Source organism: Pomacea canaliculata, linkage group LG13, assembly GCF_003073045.1.
Source record: "Pomacea canaliculata isolate SZHN2017 linkage group LG13, ASM307304v1, whole genome shotgun sequence".
In the NCBI taxonomy this organism is placed as follows: Eukaryota; Metazoa; Mollusca; class Gastropoda; order Architaenioglossa; family Ampullariidae; genus Pomacea; species Pomacea canaliculata.
This window is the reverse complement of record NC_037602.1, coordinates 18,614,625-18,633,635: the sequence shown is the minus strand read 5'-3', so window position 1 is coordinate 18,633,635 and position 19,011 is coordinate 18,614,625. Positions and strand designations below refer to the sequence as shown.

Genomic DNA, 19,011 nt, shown 5'->3' with positions numbered 1-19,011 from the left:
GTATACAACTTCTTGTCTCAGAACGTGCCGTTCATACATTGTTGGGAAGGGGGTAAACATAAGTAAACATAACAAAATAAATTCGCTGTATATATTTTCAGAAAAATGTTTCGAACTTTTTGTCTGAATCTTTAACACCTTAACACTCGTATGCACACTTAAAAACACAAAAATTGTGGTAAAACTAATATACGGAAGGTGACGATAGTTTATAAGAGGCTTTTTCACGATAAACACAACCAGAACAACCTGCAGCAAACAATGACGGCCAACGTGAGCTTTAGCATCTCCTCTTCGATGTCTTCACACATCAACATAAGAAACAGTGTGTCCGTGAATATAAAAAGTCAGACAACACCCAATAAAAAATTAATCTCTCTAAGCTTACAACGAAGTAAACAGTTTAATGTTAACATTGGAGGGCAGGACAACTCAACATCAAGAATATTGACCCTATTCCTGGAGCAATGTAAAAAAAAGTTACATCTTTGTTCAAAGAAAACGGATTTAATCCCAAAGCAATTTTTGATGAGAAAAACAAACATGAGAAATCAGAAAATACAAAAAATGTCTCCCCAACCGCCGTATTCTTTATCAGAGGTCAGTGGGCTTCTGGTATGTGTCAGTGCAGATAACGCTCCTTTTCCTCTGTTTTCAACAAAACATCGACATTATTTACTCTTTCTGCCGATGTCCCCGTCTCTGTTTGCGTCGGTAATGTTTAGATGGAGGATGGGCTGTCTTCACCCGCCTCGTTGCTGTAATTTAAGCCCATCCCGCCTTATGAAAAGTCTTTTAAGCCGTTCTGGGGGTCAAACCATTAAGATTTTGACAACTTTTTTGTAGCAGCAACAGTTGTAGAGAAGAATTTATCAACTTCTGGAAAACCAGCCAGTGTTCAGTAATTCATAATATATATGACAGACAAACAGAATGTACTAAAGTGGCTGTTGCTTTGGCTGGTCACTCCCCGACCTCCATCATAAGCGCATTTCAAACAAAATTTCGACAAATTTTTATACAGCGTGATTCAGAAACTACCCACCATGGCATGATATGGTCATCTGATGTGCAGAAGGATGAGAGTTTGCATATGACAAGAACACGTGGGCTGGCGGTGTGGATGAAAACAAAAAACATTGCGGCCTCCCCACTCAGGTGTCGCCAGTCAAACGGTCCAAACCACCATCAATGCCCTCCAGGTACATAGTTGATTGCTAAAGAATGTTCCTGGAGAAACATCTCTAATTTGGTGATAGTCTTTGGGCTATACAAATTCTTTTAATACAGCAGGAAAACTGCTTTTATTCACCATGGAAAGATATAAAACATTTGACATATTCGACTCCTGAAGAGTTGAGTTACTTGTTTCATTTTGCTCTGTGCACTAGACATCGACACTGGTCTGAAGAAAGTCTTTTTTGGATTTTGCGAGGTGAATAAGGTAAATACACTCCCTGGACCAAGCAAATAAACATGCCCATTTCTGCTATAAAAATTCAGTTTTCACATTACCTTTGTTCATGCTTTTCATCCTCATAAAAATATATGATGAAAAACTGTTTTGGCTGGCAAAACTTGGCTTTCCGTGTTTGCTAGATTTTCATTAATCAAGTTGGTTTCTTATAGTTTCTTTACCCTTGCTGCTGGTTGTCTATAGGTCTTGCCTGTTTCCTTCTCTGGACAATACAATCGTCAATAATTCTGTTGTGGTCAAATGGTCAACATATGCAAGAAAAGCGCTTTTTTTTGTGTGGGGACTCTCAAGACCGCAGTAGTGAACTGGATGAAGAGGCAAATTGATTTTGTTAGCTAGTACCTGCCTTTGTCACATCGTGAGTTCAAACAACAACAACAACAACAACAACAACAACAACAACAACAACAACAACAACAACAACAAAAATAATAATAATAGAAATAATAATAAGAATAAGAATAAGAATATCGTGATTCAGCGGAAGACGAACAGGAAAGTAGCAAAAAAGTGGAAAAGGATGGTTTGAAAAAGGAGTAGCATTCTGTGGACTGTTGTTAGGAGTGATGCTGAAGGAAGAGGTGTGTCTTAGTGCACATTTAAAAGATTTAAATATGTGGCGGATATGAAAAGGGAGAGACTTCCATTGTTTTGCTGCACAGTAACTAAGAATCCTGTGACCATATTTGGTTGTTCTGGTGACAGAAATAGTAAAGATACGGTCATCAGAAGAAAAGCGTAGTTGTCTGGCCGGGATGTAGGGAAGAGAAGCTCAGAGAAATAGGATAGGGGCCTGCAAAGATTAAAACACAACACGGACAGTTTGTACTGGGTGCGAGAAGGTAGCAAGTGCAGAAAAGGAAGGAGAGGAGGGACATGGTCCTGTTTCCTGGCTCTAAGCACCGGAGGTGCAGCGGAGGTTTGTACTTTCTGGGGTTTAGGAATGGGGTATGAGAGGCACCCTAGCTGAGCCTGGTTTGTGTTGTCAATTCGTCAATCTATTGTTCTGTGAATACAAATACCTGGTTTGAGTTTGTCAGTCTATTGCTCTGTCGTGAGAGCTAGGGTTGGCGGTAAGAAACTCACTCTATGACAGTTCTTCCTGTGAAGATTATGTACACATATACATATACAGTGAATTCCTGTCCTCCAGCTGAGAATACAGAACATCCATTCACTGTGAGAGCTCTTCTGTGATATCCGAACGTTGGAGACACGTTATAATTGCTTTGTGACTAGAAGCTAGCAGAGACTTGAGGGACACTTGCAGGATATGTGTCCGTAAAGACATAGGATGGCCCCTCCATCGTGTCTTTCTGTGCTTGTGTGAGGGAGGTGAGAAATTCTCAGTCTGACATCAGCTATATAGGCTCCGGTTCCATTTCTCGAAATTTCCTGGGGGGTCGATTACTTTTCTCTACTTTCTTTGTGCTTCATCGTTTATAAAGCTTGTCAAAACAACTACAATAATTGTTACGGAGTTTGACTACACCACACGCCTTTGATAAACCGCGAGAGGAGATGTCTTTGATGGAAAGAACATTTCGAATGATAATGTCAGTATTACAGTATTCAGCACATTGGCACTGAAGAAGGGATGTTCTACCATGCAGTGCAACAAATAATGTGTTTAGCAAGAGAACATATCAAATCGAATACGCAGATGCCTCGGTGACATTGTAGGGTCTGTATATCGGGTGTGACATCGTATAAGGGTCTGACATTGTATGAAGGGTCTGATGCTGTATGTAGGGTTTAGCACTGTATATAGGGTCCAAATATTGTAATCTATCCCTCCCCCTTCTCCCATAACAGTGCTTTTCCACTTTTTCCAGCTCTTTATCTGTGTGTTCCGACTCACAGTTGTATGTGGCACAGTCCCAACATCCAGGCTGGCAGCTGAGTTCCAATAAGCAGATGGAGGACATTGCAAGTTTACCCTCGTGTGTAGGGCTGTGTTCTGAAAGAGATCAACTAGTCCCCCTGTCGCTGCTCTGGCCCTGAACTTTACACTTTGAAACAATCCACATGCACTCCCTACACGGTGCTTCCTGCAATTACAGGAGGCAGCCTGACTATTTGTTAGATACTAGTTTGGTTTAGACAGCTCTCATCTGTAAAAATGGTTGATGATGCCAAGGTGTAATCCATTTTCATATTCAATAGTCGTTTTTCTCGGCTTACCAAATTTTCCGATTAAAGGTTAGGCTTGGTATGGATATATACGTACGAAACTAATTGTAAAATTTATTTTCAATTTTATTTTCTCAAATCAAATACAACGAGATAGAGGAACATTGACTGACAAGGCACTTCGCTTCCAAGTTCTCTTTCGCCATGTCACTCAGTTTTTCCACCCAAATGTTGTAGGTTGACTGGTGAAAGCCGGCTAACCGGAGAGCACAATTATTTAAAACGGGTGTTTGACTCACTATAAGACACTAGTCAGCAATATCTAAACAAAAAGCTGTATTTCATTCGCAAGACATGAGCCTTTTAACACTTTTCTCTGAATATTGCTGGCTCTTAAAAAGAGGTGACATCTCACTTCCCGTGAAGTTACAGATGTAGTTTGGTGCTGAGTTATGCTCATTAGCATACACCTTTCAGGTAAGTAACAAATTAAAAATTAAATTACGTACAAAATAAGAACTCACAAAGTATTTTGTAACACACCAATGATAGCACTGTGTATGTTCTGTCTCCTTGTCAGCAATTTGAATTTTAATTTCATGTTCAACTCTGTTTAGCTTTCCTACTTTTTCAACTTTGTTGAAACTAATTTTATGCTTGAAGAGCACTACTATATTTTTATTTATTCAATTTATTCCAGTCATCAGGGCTGAATCACGATAATTCATGTGATTATAAGTCATAACTTTCCTTTCAAAACTGGAGTAACCAAAAGCCGCCGATTCGCAGCAACCTTATCCCCCTGTTTGGTCCAAACACGACTTACAAACTAAATTTATGGCTATGTTTCTATCGACATCTTGTCATGGACCGAAAATTAAGCTGTCTGTTTTTGAGGCTAGCGCCACGTCTCGCCGCTTGCAAATCCTCTAAACGCCTCCATCACTGAGTGACGCTCACGTGCGCCGCTTGCAGCACGAGGAGGAAGGTGCCAAGAACAAGAAAAATGATCGAGCTTTTAACTTTATATACACAAATATGCGTAGACCCACTAGAGCTCGGTCTTGCGAAATAATAAACGGAAATATAAAATGTGTGCACAAAACATTTGTTTTGGGAAATTATCAAATTTGTGCGTGCTCCCATAAATACGAGTTACCACACTGTGACTGACACTCAAAAAAGAGCCAATTAATATAATTAAGATGAGATGATCAACTTTATTTGAGATTTAAACATGGGAAGGTGCTCTAGTTACAGTAAAGTTAAAAATAAAAGTAGAACAAGTTGCAGCAACGTGCAGCGTTAAGATGTACATTAGCACGTGACAGGTAGGCAAGTGACAATTATATATAATATACTATAAAACAAACAACAAACTTGCATCAAGAATAATAATTGTGCATCTACAACATCACACACACCACTGACACTTCATCTGAGGTTGAGCTGGTGGACCGCAGATGGCACAAACGGTTTCAGGTGTTTGTTACTTTTGCATATTGGCATGGAATAGCGTTTACCTGAGCTTAGTACAAATTCTCTCGTTAGTACATGTTCAGGTATAGTCAGGTGACCAGACGTTTCGGGAGCGAAACCGGGACGCGTGCCGATGATGGTGTCGCCACCGACAAAGAGAGGCGAAAAACAGTGGAGTGGGGTGGGGGACCTTTCCTCTGACTTGCCGAGTAGTGATGTTTTCAACGGCAGATCTGTCCACGCCACTACAGTACATGTATTCCATTTTAAACAGAAAAACGGTTTTTTAAAATTTAAATATAAATATTCCTACCTGATCTCCCACTTAACCAACTTTGACGTGAAGGTGAGGTGCTGCAACAAATTATCGACGATCTGCACCTTCGTCATCTTGCCAGGCTGTTGCTCCCAAACCGTACTTCATTGACGCGTGAATCTCTTTGTAAAGTTTCGGTTCTTGCAAGATAGTGTAAAAAAATTTTTCACAAGGATTTCCTGAATTTTCGCTGTTAAAGTTGCACTTCACAATGAAAAGTCCTTTCAGTGTTTCCACCTTTAACTGCCGGGCAGCGGAAAACACGCGGGAGGACGAAATGCGAGAGGCGAGGAGAAATGTGCTGACGCAGGCTTGATGAGATGGCAGGAGGGTCTGGTGTACCCGGGCCCACGGTTGTGAATGGGGCACAGCTTTGGTCAGTGGATTGTTTTCCTTCTTCTTTTTCTGGTCTCAAGAAGGAACACCCAAGCATTACACCTGCAGATGTTAAGTACGGCCTGTGGATGTCTTTGGATCGGCATCGTTTGCCAAAATGTAAAATGCACTTGTTTTCATGTTTTTAACATCAGCCTAGGTTCAGTTGCAAAAAATTTATTATATCAAGTATAACAGAGTTAGAAATCGGCAGTCTGCAGCATTCTAACACAGAGAAAGTGAAAAGATAAAAAATAATAACAGGCTGACATATCTAAGGTGACCAGACGTCCCGCTTTAGGCGGGACAGTCCCGCTTTTGACCTCTTGTCCCGCCTGCTCATCGGGCGGGACGCCCAATGTTCCGCTTTCTGGCTTTCTAGCAACTCCATCAAATGTCCCAGTTGTCTTTAAAAATCACTTTTTTCGGCGTTCTTTGACGGTGACGACACCATCATCGTCACGTGTCCCGCTTTCGCCCCAGAAACGTCTGGTCACCTGAGACATATCTGATGGAGTCATTAGAGGGCAACGGCCCGGTGGCTGCCTTCGAAGGAAAGTGAGCGACTTCAAACAGCTTCACTTTACACAATAAAGTCGGCAGGTGAAAGCTATTATGTACTCATTTGTTGTCCATTCCATTATCACCTTCAGAAGGACGATCAGACGAGACGACCACCGGTGATGTACCAGCGGCGCGTGCAATAAGATATCGGCCGGCAGGTCATTATCGTCACGGGTCAAACGCCGGAGCCCACAGAGCAACAACAAATAAATCGGGATCAACAAGACAACGCCAAAACCAAAGGAGCGGATGCGAATCAGTGTACGGTAATCAGATTTGTAAAGACATTGATAGACTTGCCAGAAAGCGGGACATTGGGCGTCCAGTCCGGACATTTCATGAGCAGGCGGGATACGAGGTCAAAAGCGGGACGTCTGGTAACCTTACTTCAAGTGTGTACATTTTTTATCGCAATAAATTAATATATATATAGTCTAAACTAAGCTTAATATATATTGATTGCTCCTGTTTTGACTCAAAAGCAACTGAAAATACCCTGGTCAGGGGGTTAACTGGTGTAAGTGATTATGAATACAGATATTTATAGTATTTCATGTCCTCACTAATCGTAACTCACAAGTGAGTGGGAGGAGGGGTAGGGGGGAAGGTGAGGGGGGCCGCTAAGGGGACGGTACTCTCAGTGTCCACACCGGCGGCTAAGATGGCGTCCCTTGTGACCAGCAACGCTAACACTGTTCTGCAGTTGAAGCTTCACCTGAATCATGTTTTGCGAATAATAAATGAGTATCGGTGGATCATCGAGGCATATGTTTCGGTACTGGTGATGTTAGCTTTTAATCAAAAATATAGTCTATAAACACCATAATCTGCTGTGGTACCTTGATTTTTGAAGTCGCATGTGCTCGTGACAATTATGATCATTAGTTTTTATTTTGATTTTCATGCACAAGCCCTCGGCCTGCATAGGGCCACATATAAACAAATCAAGGATGCCTTCTTATGTTGAAAAGTTATGCAAACGTGCGCACACACGCACTCATACATGTAGTTGTTTCGTTTGAGCAGACAATTGGCCGTATCTTGTTGTTGGAGTGAATCAGACTCATTCGTAGCACGTTAGGGCTTTATTGCGACAGAGGACAAAATCAGCAAGTCCCTTGGTTTTGTGAACGGGATGCGCTAGGAGGCACCATTAGAGTAATTATAAATGCTGTGCTCTTACCGTGCTAGCTGTTAATTGGATAAAAAAATTCTTAGATCTGACATCAGAAACTTATTTTTCTTAGAATATCATCCTCTTATGTTTTGCCCCTTCTAATTTCAGTTCGAGCGTTAGACTGATCATTTATTTGATTGAAACAAATATTTATATTTTACATCTGTAATATATATTTTATGGGGCATAGAAAAGGTATCTTGTGCTTTGAAGCATATCTTAATGGATCAGCCAGATTACGTAGGCATGACAACCCACCCACCCACCAGTTTATTGCAGTTTTATAAATTATTCCAGAACATCAAAATTTGTAAGTCCTTCGGGATCTTCTTTGTGTAATTGTGTCTATTCTGTTGCTGGAATTTGCCATAAAAGAAAGTAAAAGACTATTCCAAGGGCAGGAGAGATAGTGCAAAATGTACACTAATTAAATGATAATAGGTCCCATAGCCCGACTGGCCATAATTGAAATGTATGTGGTATTTTTATTACTTTGTAGTGATTAAATGTTAGTATCTGTAACATTGCAGGATTTTTTTGTAGAACGGCATTGGGATAGACTTCCACTCCTTTGGCAGCAGTACCTACAGAACATTGAATTCTCCCAACTCTCCTGTCTGCTTACAGGGAAACCCTGGCATTGCTTTCCACCATTTCACAGGTGAAGATATATATATATAAAATCTCAGTTTGGCTCAATAAAAATGTTCATAGCGTATGTGTAAAAATACTGTTTTGCAGATCCTCTTCAGGCATAAAATCTGCCAGCAAGGTCAACCATGAAGACTTTATTCTAGTCTAAAAGTAAAGTAATTTTGTAAGTTTTTAGTGTGGTCCTTGACTGTGCTGCATGGCATTTTGTCTTTTTGTCATACATATAAGAGTAAATGTGGATTTATCACCTGTGTAGCTAGCAAAGTTCCTTCAGTTGACCCAGCTGTCTGGAATGGTTACCTGACTCCATAAAGGGATGGGTAAGATAAGGCAACGAGGGAGAGGAAATGGGCGCCACCCTTACGAAAAGCTGACCCTGAGAAAAGTGAGGCCTCTAACACCACACTCCCCAATGACCTAAGAAAGGTTGGGGGGAGAATGACCTTTCCCTTTAAAATTAACTTGCATTTTCTTGTGTTTCAATTAGCTCACATTTTTGGGGGTTCCAATTAATGTTTTCTTGTTTTCTTGACTGAACAGGGACCAAAAGCAGTTTCTGTTATTTTAATTGCTTGTATGTTTGTTTGTAACAGGGTATGTCCCCTTTCGCTGTTGGCTCTGAAAGTCTGCATACACAGATATTCACTAGACCGACACTATGTAGATGTGGAGAATCCTTATGTTTTGTCATCCTTGGCATCTGCTTTTAAAGAACAATGGTAATTCCATATCTTAAGAAATTGTAGCAATATGTCAGTGACTTGATTTTGATTTTCTCATTTTTATGATGATGTCCAGATAATTTTCAAATTTTCGAAACCTTTGAGTTGCAGGTTTCAGTGAACAATTCTTCACAATAAAAATCAGGAATGACTGGATAAAATAATGAAAAAACCCAATTCGTTAGCTTAGTTGCAGTTTTGGGAAATATGAAAAATGATAGCAAAATATCTCCGTTTGACTGTTGTAGTCATTATTGTTTATTTTACAAGTCATATGATAATCTTATTTCCATTTAAAAAGGTTTTCTAGTGACTCTTAAAGTTTCATGTAACAAAAAAATTACATTCAAGTATTTATGTACATAGGATCATTTGTGAAATAAATCCTTCATTGTCTCTCTTCAGAAGATAAATGAACACAAATGTTTTAAATTTCTCTTTAGCTACACCAGTTCCATGTCAAAAGATAGTGCAGTTTCTTCAGGGGCTGCGTGTTCTTCTGCATCAACAGATATGTATTTGGAGAGAACACCAAAGTTTAAAAATGGACAGCTGATGGAAATGAAGCACATTTTTAGGAAACATGTGAAGCCTAAGAAGCAACATGAAATCCAAAATCTAAGCAAAGTGAGTTCAGCTCATGTCTTTTTAACGATTGCTTATGTTCTGCACCTGTTCAGCCTACCAATAGTTATAATCAAATTTATGTCCTACACATCTGACCTATCCCAAGAAGTTCAAAGCATCGAGGATATAGAAATGATGATACAAGATGATAAAACTTTTACTGTTAGAGTATTTTTTATTCAAATTTGTGAACAACTTTGTATTCATAAATGTTGTGCTGTTAATATTTGCGAATGACCATAAAATGGTCCAGGTAGCATATCTATAGTGAGACAGTTCTTTCAGACTATTTTCTATGGATGAGTTATTGTCTTAAGCAATAGATGGTTGGCACATAAAAGCAAAAGTATGACTAGTATAAGAAGAGTGAACAATTGCTCCATTTGACAGGTGTATTTACAAGTATCTGTGGGTATTTCCTTTTTATTCAGTTTGGGAATTTAAAACTTTAAGACAACCAGTTTGTATTAAAACAGCCCAAAGTTAGACTTGTATGAGATAAATACTTTGGTGTTTCAAATAATTTCTCTTATTAATCATGATAAATTTGCTGCTTTACCTTACTGTAGGTCATAAAATGGTTGTGTGGTCAGAGCCATAGTCACCATGTAGTTGATGTTGGAGCTGGGCTGGGTCATCTTTCTCGTCTTTTGACCTTTGGCTATAACTTAAAAGTCACAACTTTAGAAGCAGCTGATGGATTCAAGTCCAAAGCTAGTAAATTTGACTGGTAAGATAGCTGTTTCACTTCAACAAACCATTAATAAGCTAATGAATGTGTCCACATAGTCTTCATAGATTTGAGTGGGTAATTGAGTGAGATCACAATTGAAATTCATGCCCAGGAACTGGATAATAGATATCCACCTCATATATCATGGACTATTTTCACTTTGATGTTGTCTTGTATAAACATCTATAAACATGCTACATGACTGTTATTCCATATGAAAATCTGTACTTTTATGGTCATGGAAAGAACAAGGTAAAATTTCTCACCCTAAGACAGTAAAGAATGACGTGCTGGACTGTCTAGTGTCTATAGCCTTTCTTCAACAATACATCAAAATTAGAGAGTGAGCTATTGATGTACAGTTTATATACATGGAAATGTTTTGCTTTTTAAAATTTAAACAGCAGTTTATGTGCTTTTATTTCAGGGAACTTGAGAAAGACATTCTAAAAAACATAAAGGTAGGCTGTCAAATTTTGGATGGTTATGTTGGGTGGTTACATTTTTAAATACAAATTGCATCAAAAACTGTAAATGCCTATTCATCTTTAAGTCCACAAAAGTCAAGTATGTCTGTCAAAAAGGCAGACCACCTAATCTAAATATTTAAACATTGTTAATTGCTGTAGCACCCTGCATAAAAGTCCTTTTTAATGTTTTAGAGAACATATATTTTTAATCCTTTTTTAAAAACATTTGTTTCAGCGCACTAACCACATTGCAAACTCCAAAGAAGTCTTTGTCTCATCTGCTTTGCCTGAACATATTTCCTGTACTGTACAACCTAGTATCTCAACAGAGGAATTTTTGCATCTAGTTAGCAGCTGCAGTACACAGTTATTCACAGAAAATGGATCCACTGGTTTATCTGCCTCAAGCACAGAACTTGAGAACATTGCCTCTGGAAGTCAAGCAAAGAGAGAGAGGCAGCAGGTAGAGTGCATGAATGTTGATGCAGGACATCAGTTTAAATTGAGTACAGACAGGTGTGAGGACAGTGATGGCACTGTCATTCAAGTTTTACAGGCCTCTTCAGCAGTTGTACAGAGTGTGGAAGAACACTCTGTAACAACAGGCATTAATAATGAAGAAACTTGTAGTATTCATCAAGAGAATGTAGTTTCACACACAACCATGTATAAACATTTAAACAGACCAACAATACCAGAGATAGAGTATAAGCAGACTTTATCAAAACACGAAAAGACTGATCTTGAGAGGACAGATGGGGACAACAGGCTTGTGCTAGCAGGCTTGCATGCCTGTGGTGATTTGACTGCAGTCCTGCTGAGAGTGTTTGCAACCTGTGATGCTGTAGTTGCACTGGCTTCTGTTGCTTGCTGTTATATGAAACTATCCTGTCAGAGGTAAAAATGCATTTAATAGCTGCTTTCACTTGTAAGTGTTGAGAGTTAATTTAAAGAGATCTCATAAATTCAGCTTTTATCTTTCATATTTTCTGTCTTGAAAAATAGAAGATTTAGGAACAACATGAAAAGCCATAAAATTTGAAGGCTACAGTTTGCGGGAGAGCTGGGACCATCTGCAGTCTCCCTTTTTCAGTGTTACATTCAACCTCTTTCTGTGCACCTGTAACAATGTGTAGGCTTTAAAGCTTGTGGTGATGGAAGGGTTATGTATTTGGTTGGAATATCTTGTAATGGACATGAAAATTAAAAAAAATAATTTACATCTTCTGATACACGAGTGATACTTCTAGTGAATTGTTGATATGTCTTACAGCAAACAAACACAGGTTGAACAGCTGGAACATGGATATCCTTTGAGTCAGTACCTGCAGGGTCTAGCAAATAATTCCCTGACTTATGAGACTCGAGAATTAGCTTGTCATTTTGCAGACACATATGCACAAAGACTTCTTGGTGAGTTAACTCTGCCTTCCCTCTGTTCTGCAGCAGGCTTTTATGGGTGGCAGTGCACTTATGTTTTGACATCTCCATGCTTGTTTTCTTGCTCTTAAACTGTGCATTGCAGATTGAAATGCACCATTTGCAGCTTATAGTACATAGATTTACTTATTTTGATTTTATAAAAAAAAAACAAAAACGTCCTTGATCAGTACTTTATTTACAGATTCACAAAAGTATCTACAGCAGAAACTGCAAGAAATAAGAACATTGTCATTATGTACATTTACAGACAACCCTCCTCATCTTAAAGTTCATGCATACAGAGCAGCAATGCAGCATGTGATCATGCAGATGAAGCCTGAGTTTAAGACCGGAGATATACGTCTGGTTATTAAAGCTGGAGCTGAGCTTTCCTTCTTTGAGTATGGGTACTTTTCATTTTGCTGCTGACTTTTAACAAAACATTTCAGAGAAAATAACACTATTTTGCCTCTCTTAATTTTAAGGCATATATGAAAATAACTGCCAAAGTAGTCACAGAAGGCTTTGTAAATGGACTGTTTATGCTTGCATAAAATGAGTGATCACAGAAGTTATGTGCATCCTGTGGAGAAATTTTGGCAATCTGCATATCATCTGTTTAATTTAAAAAAATATTGAAATGCATGTTTTTCTTTCAGATACGCTTGCTCGATGTTTAAGGAAAGTGGGTATTGACTTGCTGCAAGTGCCAAAAGATCTTTTGTTAGAAGGGGAATTGTTGACCACACAATGGCGCCTTGTCGTAGCATTCTACACACTTCGTCTCAGCCTCGCCCCCCTTATAGAAACGGCTATACTGCTTGATCGCATGCTGTTCCTATATGAACATGGTAGGTCTGCATGCCTTCTACATTTCACATTTCTCTTTATGGTATAATTTAAAAGATAAAAATTCAGCTGGCAGCGGGAACTTTTCACCATGACAGGCACATTTTCTAGTGAGATGCTAAATTTCTTTGTGGTAATTATCAAATGTTCTAAAACAGTGGTGCCCAACATTTTCTCATCTGAGGGCTGAACTGGACATGATATAAAATCTCGCTGGCCAGAACATGGCAGTTTTGCCAGAATCACATTAAAAATGAAGTGTTGTGTTGTGTCGGGTTAAAATGAGCGGGCTGGATGAGGCACCTTAATGGGCCATAGATTGGGCAACCCTGGTCTAAAATGTACCAGCATATCTATTGTTTTCACCATATAGAACTCGTTTTACTTGTAGCATTTTTTTTTTGTGAGAAAATATCTCATATGCCATATCTGGTAGGCTGCATGCCAGCACATAGTGGAGGTAAAAGAATGTTTTCAGTAAAAAGCTTACCAATTGTTCTATGTGGCAGGAATATCAAGTGTTCTTATGCCAGTTTTCAACAGCAGTCTATCTCCAAGGAACTTTGTACTGCTTGCCCTCAAGCATGGTGATACTAAGAAGAAATGAGATGACAAAAGCTTGGTGATATGAAAAGGACTTGTTCACCATTTCACCTCCACATGTAAAAGTGACTCAAACGTGCAGATCTCTACAATAGACATGTATAACTAGGCTAAATAAATATAAAGTAGAATATTACATAAATTTTATAAAATAATTTATTTCAATTCCATACATATATTTCCATGAGAATTGTAAACACTTGGAAGAAAAAACAATGCGGAACAACAGACCTTTGCCTAAATGGTTTTTTTTCAGCTTAATAACAGCTATGTCCTGTATATAAAATGATAAAAGCAAAGCAAGAAGAAAAGGCACACAGTAGATATAGAGTAGATATTTCAGCTCTTGCATAATTATTTTGTATAAATGTGCTACAATTGAGTAAAAAATAAACAAATTGAACAATTCAAAATACATTTGTCACAGCTAGTTTTCCTTTTGGTACATCGTCAGAACATATTTGGAAGTACACATTTTTTAACTCATTCTTTTATCTTTTTGTTTTGCATTTTGACTGCACAAAATGCTGAGCTTTTCTTCTTTGTAATGCCTAGAGGCAATGCCTCTTGGTGGGAAACATATGTTTGGCAAGAGAAGAATAAAACTGAATAACATATTTTAAAAAATGGTGTGGCATGTCAACAAAATATTTCAAAAGTTTCTCCAGATAAAACACAAAATTAAAAAGCTTTAAAGTACAAGATTTACATGCTTAAGCTTCCATTTATATACACAATCAAAAATGTCTTAACACTTTATTTCAAAATCCATGCACTTACTGATCAATTTGATTTGACAGTTAACGTTTTCAGCTGCTTGCAAATCCTTATTTACACACAACATATTGAAACAAAACTACTCTTTCCTATTTACTAATAACTCTGAGATTCTCATTTATTTGCTGATAGTCTGTTTTTCCAGTGATGTGGGCTTTGGCAACAGTGGTTTTGTTTGCCAGCTGCACACTAATCAGTGAAAAAACTTCAGTGATTGTACACATAGAATGAAAAAGATCTGAAGGAAAATTAAAATTACAAAAACAAAAAACAAAAAACTTTATTTTCCTTTTTGCACCATTTTATGTGCCCAGTCTTTGTTCTCTTCTCTTGCCCTCCTCATACTGCCAACCCACAAACTACATGTGCCTACATGGGCATGTACTTAGCAGCCCTGCATATTTGATGTTTCATAAAACCAGTTCTCAAGTATGAAACATTTTACTTTAGTAAATCATCTGAAAGTAACAAAATAAACAAGTCCTACAAGTTCTAAAAACAATGTTTTTACAGTGCCTTCTGGATACCACCATATTGTTTTTTTCAATATCTACGCTACCATTCATCAGTCACTACTAATCTGTCCGGAAGTTTGGAATTTGGGGGAAAGGGAGAACCCATAAAAATACTGGTCCACAATAATACAACAGCAAAGTGGGAATGCTGGAAATTTGACAAAACCATAGTGACCTTCAGAATGCCACAGCTTCTGTTGGCTCTTAAAAAGCTATTTGACGCTGCTTACATCCGCATACCATCTGATTTTAAAGCAGGTCTTGAATGTTACAGCAGCATCAATAGACCTAACTAAACAATTAAGACACTTTATCATCAAAAGCAATTCCTTCACCCAAATCTTGTGACTTTGAGAAAATTGTTTTCTTCATTATTTGCTGAAGAGGAAAAAAATCTCACTGCTTTGCATAATTAAATCTTCCCTATACATTTTTTAAGATCACAAACCTAAATAATTATGCCATACAAGATACCAGATAAACAGTTTTATGACTATTCATAGAAAATTGATATCACAAATATTCCATTTCAAAATGGTTTAAAAGGTTTGATAGATAACTGCAGATAGATGCCTCGATGACATTAGTTTTTACAAAAGTTTATGCAAGTTTTTATTATCTGCACAAAATTTTAGTCACATTAACTAGTAACAGTAAAATAATTATGAGTTCTAAAAGGTATATTTTACATACAATTAGTGCTAACTGTAAATGTTTTATTCATCACTCTTAGAACAATGGATATAGACACTCCTCAAGAAAAAAGAAAACTTCATCAAGACCAGAATGCTGCACATCTGTTGTGCAATTGTACCAACTAAATAAACATAAAAATCTTATAAAATTTGTAGCAACATTTTTTCAAGAAATGGCTAGCAGAAGCTGTATTATTCTTAAGTATATTCAATAGTATTTGGCTGCATTTTAAGTTTCTGTTGAATAGTCAAATGATCAGTAAAAAGTATATATCACTAAATGTTATCACATTTCACAAGGCTGTCCTGTTTTATTTATGTTTTTAAGTCAAGTTTTAAGATGGGGAAAATATTTGTTTACATAAAAAAATGTCAAAACTTTTGTCCCATCCCCTACATTTTTATAAGAGACATACAAATGGAATACAGATTAAATCTTTTTAAAAATCTTCAAAATTATTTTAGAAACTAAATGTTTTAACCATAAGAAAGAATGTGATTGTGTCCGAATGCATGTAGCTAAATAAAGGTATAAGCAAAGCATTTAACTCTCTTTGGTCTATGAAGAATGAGGTAAAAAATTACTTAAGAAAACATTGTCTTCTTGAAAACAAAGACATAATGAACAAAGCAACACCATTTTATTTGCTTTCAGTTGTAGATGTGTCACCTGCTATAAAGGCTGATATGTCCCTTTAGCAGGAAAGAATGGGTTTGATCTGGTTCAGGAAAGTGAAGGTACTTGTTGGGCCAGATAGAAGCAGGTTGAGAAGAATGACTACTAGGATGGCCAGTGCCATGTGTTCTTCACTGCCCTTCTCGGGTCAAACCATTCTTTCTCCAACATTAGCTGTAAGTTTTACCTTTAGCTAGAGGAATAAAACTAAAAATGTGTCTGTTCATTAATTAGAAGCATTTAAAAGAAAAATTGCATAAGCTGACAAGAACTAAACACTATGAAGTCATCAAAGTGGGAAAACCATGATTTTTTTCATTCATGGTATTTTATCTGTTGCTGTAGATTCAAACAGTTCTTTTTTTGTAAGTAGAGAACATATGATCCTTATTGTTTTTACATTTTCGATTAGGAGAAAGGCTTGAGGTTAGAAAGGATTCACAGAAACCAAAATGATAAAAATGTGAATAGACATATACAAATAAATCAGTCGGCCAAGCTTGAACAACTAATGAACCAGATAGAGGAGAAGGAAAAAACCCTCTTTCTATTAAATGTGGAGACTAGCAGGTGACACTTCCATAACTAATAGCATACAGCATTGTCTAAACAGCTCTATAAAAATCTTTTAAAATGTAAAATATTGCATAGGAACAAGTGAATCAAAGCAGCAAGTACTCAATACTGATGTTGCTCAAAGTGCGTGTACAAAAGACTTTGAACATATAAAAAAATACCACCTGCGGTTCCACCCTCCCCACCTCCAAAACATCTTGATTGGCTTCTGTTTGCACATTTGTACTTTGTTCAGGAGCACAAATAGCGGAAAATCTTTGCAGACAGATGTGAAAGATGTCTTGAAAACTGATTTAAAAAAGGCAAACATGGAAGACAACATGGGGGAGTGATGAAAAGAATGGCTACGAATTGTAAACATACTTTGACTTGAACAGTCAGAACACCATAAGTTAGTAAACAGTAAATTTCTGATTTGTCTTTGCTATCCACTATTTCCCCAACAAAGGACAACTGTTTTCGGATCACAACTGCAGGAACGATTTCAAAATACCATTAACATAAATACTAGAATCAGAAACAACTAAGCAGAAACCTTATTCAAAATTTACATTTATGGTACTAATAAAATGCAGCATATTATTGTACGCCTTTTTTAAAAAATATCCATAAAAGGCATTTATTTTTCACAAGCACCATAGTTTATCTTAACTTAAAAGAGTATATCCACAAGTCAAGTGAATAGTTAACAGGTAGATCACAGGGTAATATCTGAAAGTGTCACACCAGCTCCATGCCCTGAGCTAAATGTCTCCAGTTTACAAGAACCTGGAGTTTGCGGTCAACAAAACTGTTCCATGCTTCGCATCTCAATGATGCTGTGCAGTGCCTCCTTTACATCTGGATCCATATGACCCTGGACAGAAGATAATCGGAAGATAAAAATAAGGCCTCTGTTATACTATCACTGTCAGGAAATGTCTTCAGAATGGCCTTCTGAAAAAACCAACTCAAACTATCAAAGCACACCCAAAGACTTCCAAAGCAGCAGTAATAATAATAAAGATCCCTTGTAAAGCACATTTGCTCCACTTGGACAATAAATGACTGTTACAGTTTAAATATTAAAATGTAGGAAATGGTCCAAATAAAAGCAGTGCAGACATTCTGAAAACTAATGTAAAGGGCGAATTTTTGACACTGATGCAAAGAGAACTGTTGGTTCATAACAGAGGAATCAATGTAATGTGATCTGTCCTGGTGTCACACCTACAGTTAGAGGTGTTAATCATTAAGGATGACAATGTGGTCTAAAAGTCAAAGTTCTTAAGTAACTGCCTCACCTGGACAGCACTAAGTAGGTGTGTCCTGTAAGTATTGACTTTATCTTGATAACTCTGCTCCAGTTCCTGCAAACATAATGAATGCCACTATATAGAAGAACACATTAAACAGTTATCACTGCGAAAACGTCACAGCAGAAAGCAATTGATGAACCTGCTTGTAAAGGCATGCTCAGCACGATGGCTGCTCAGGAATACAGTCTGGCCAAGATGGCAAGATATTTTGGTTTTAACATGCAGAATATTTCCTTTATTTCTTCTTACTCAAGAAACACTATAGTCTGACTAAAACCAAAAGACTTCAAATTCAAACTACCTTTGTCTTCCAATAAAAATAAAATGACAACGACCAGTGACCCAATTAAACAGGAGTGAAACCAAACAAGAAACTGCAAAAAGGGACTAATCCACGAACAACAAAAGAAATATACAAATGACCCAAAACAAGCCATTACACTCATAATATCCACAAGAAAGAATATATATCAAAGTAAAAAACTTACAGCCATATGTAAATGAAGCTTGTCTAACTGGGCCCTCAGGGATTGGACCTCCTCCATCTGGTATTTTTTCTCTTCATCAAACTGATGACTTTCTGTTACTGTAGCACTTCTTCCCCTTGATTCGAGTATCACAGTTTGATGCTTGGCTTTCAGTTGTTGCAGTTCTTGTTCCAGCTTTCCCTTCTCATTTTGAAGCTGAGCTATCGCTTCTAACAAGTGATTTTCACGGATATTAACATCCAAAGTTTTTCCTGCTTTGCTCTGCATATTTACATTCTGCTTCAAATCTGCAATCTCTTTTTGTAAGGCAGATGCTTGCTCAACTAAGGCACCATTTTGTTTCTTAAGTTTTTCTATTGTTTCTTCCCTGGTGGAATTTGCTGTG

The 19,011-nt window shown here is 37.6% G+C and overlaps 2 protein-coding genes across 2 annotated transcripts in view; one reads left to right on the top strand and one right to left on the bottom strand.

The window, feature by feature from the left end:
• The first annotated feature begins 6,975 nt into the window (after positions 1 to 6,975).
• On the top strand, positions 6,976 to 12,987 carry LOC112554123 (protein RRNAD1-like). Its single transcript, XM_025221733.1, has 10 exons — positions 6,976 to 7,119; positions 8,052 to 8,182; positions 8,769 to 8,894; positions 9,341 to 9,524; positions 10,094 to 10,254; positions 10,685 to 10,718; positions 10,963 to 11,624; positions 12,001 to 12,140; positions 12,418 to 12,550; positions 12,809 to 12,987. The coding sequence occupies exons 1-10, from the start codon at positions 7,006 to 7,008 to the stop codon at positions 12,843 to 12,845; spliced, it is 1,722 nt and encodes a 573-aa protein (XP_025077518.1). The 5' UTR covers positions 6,976 to 7,005; the 3' UTR covers positions 12,846 to 12,987.
• Positions 12,988 to 13,739: 752 nt separating this feature from the next.
• Positions 13,740 to 19,011, bottom strand: part of LOC112554125 (ankycorbin-like) — a 35,052-nt gene continuing 29,780 nt past the window's right edge. Inside the window, 3 exon segments of the mRNA XM_025221734.1 lie at positions 13,740 to 17,696; positions 18,124 to 18,189; positions 18,627 to 19,011. Of these exon segments, the coding sequence (XP_025077519.1) occupies positions 17,622 to 17,696; positions 18,124 to 18,189; positions 18,627 to 19,011 (526 nt within the window). The 3' untranslated portion in view covers positions 13,740 to 17,621.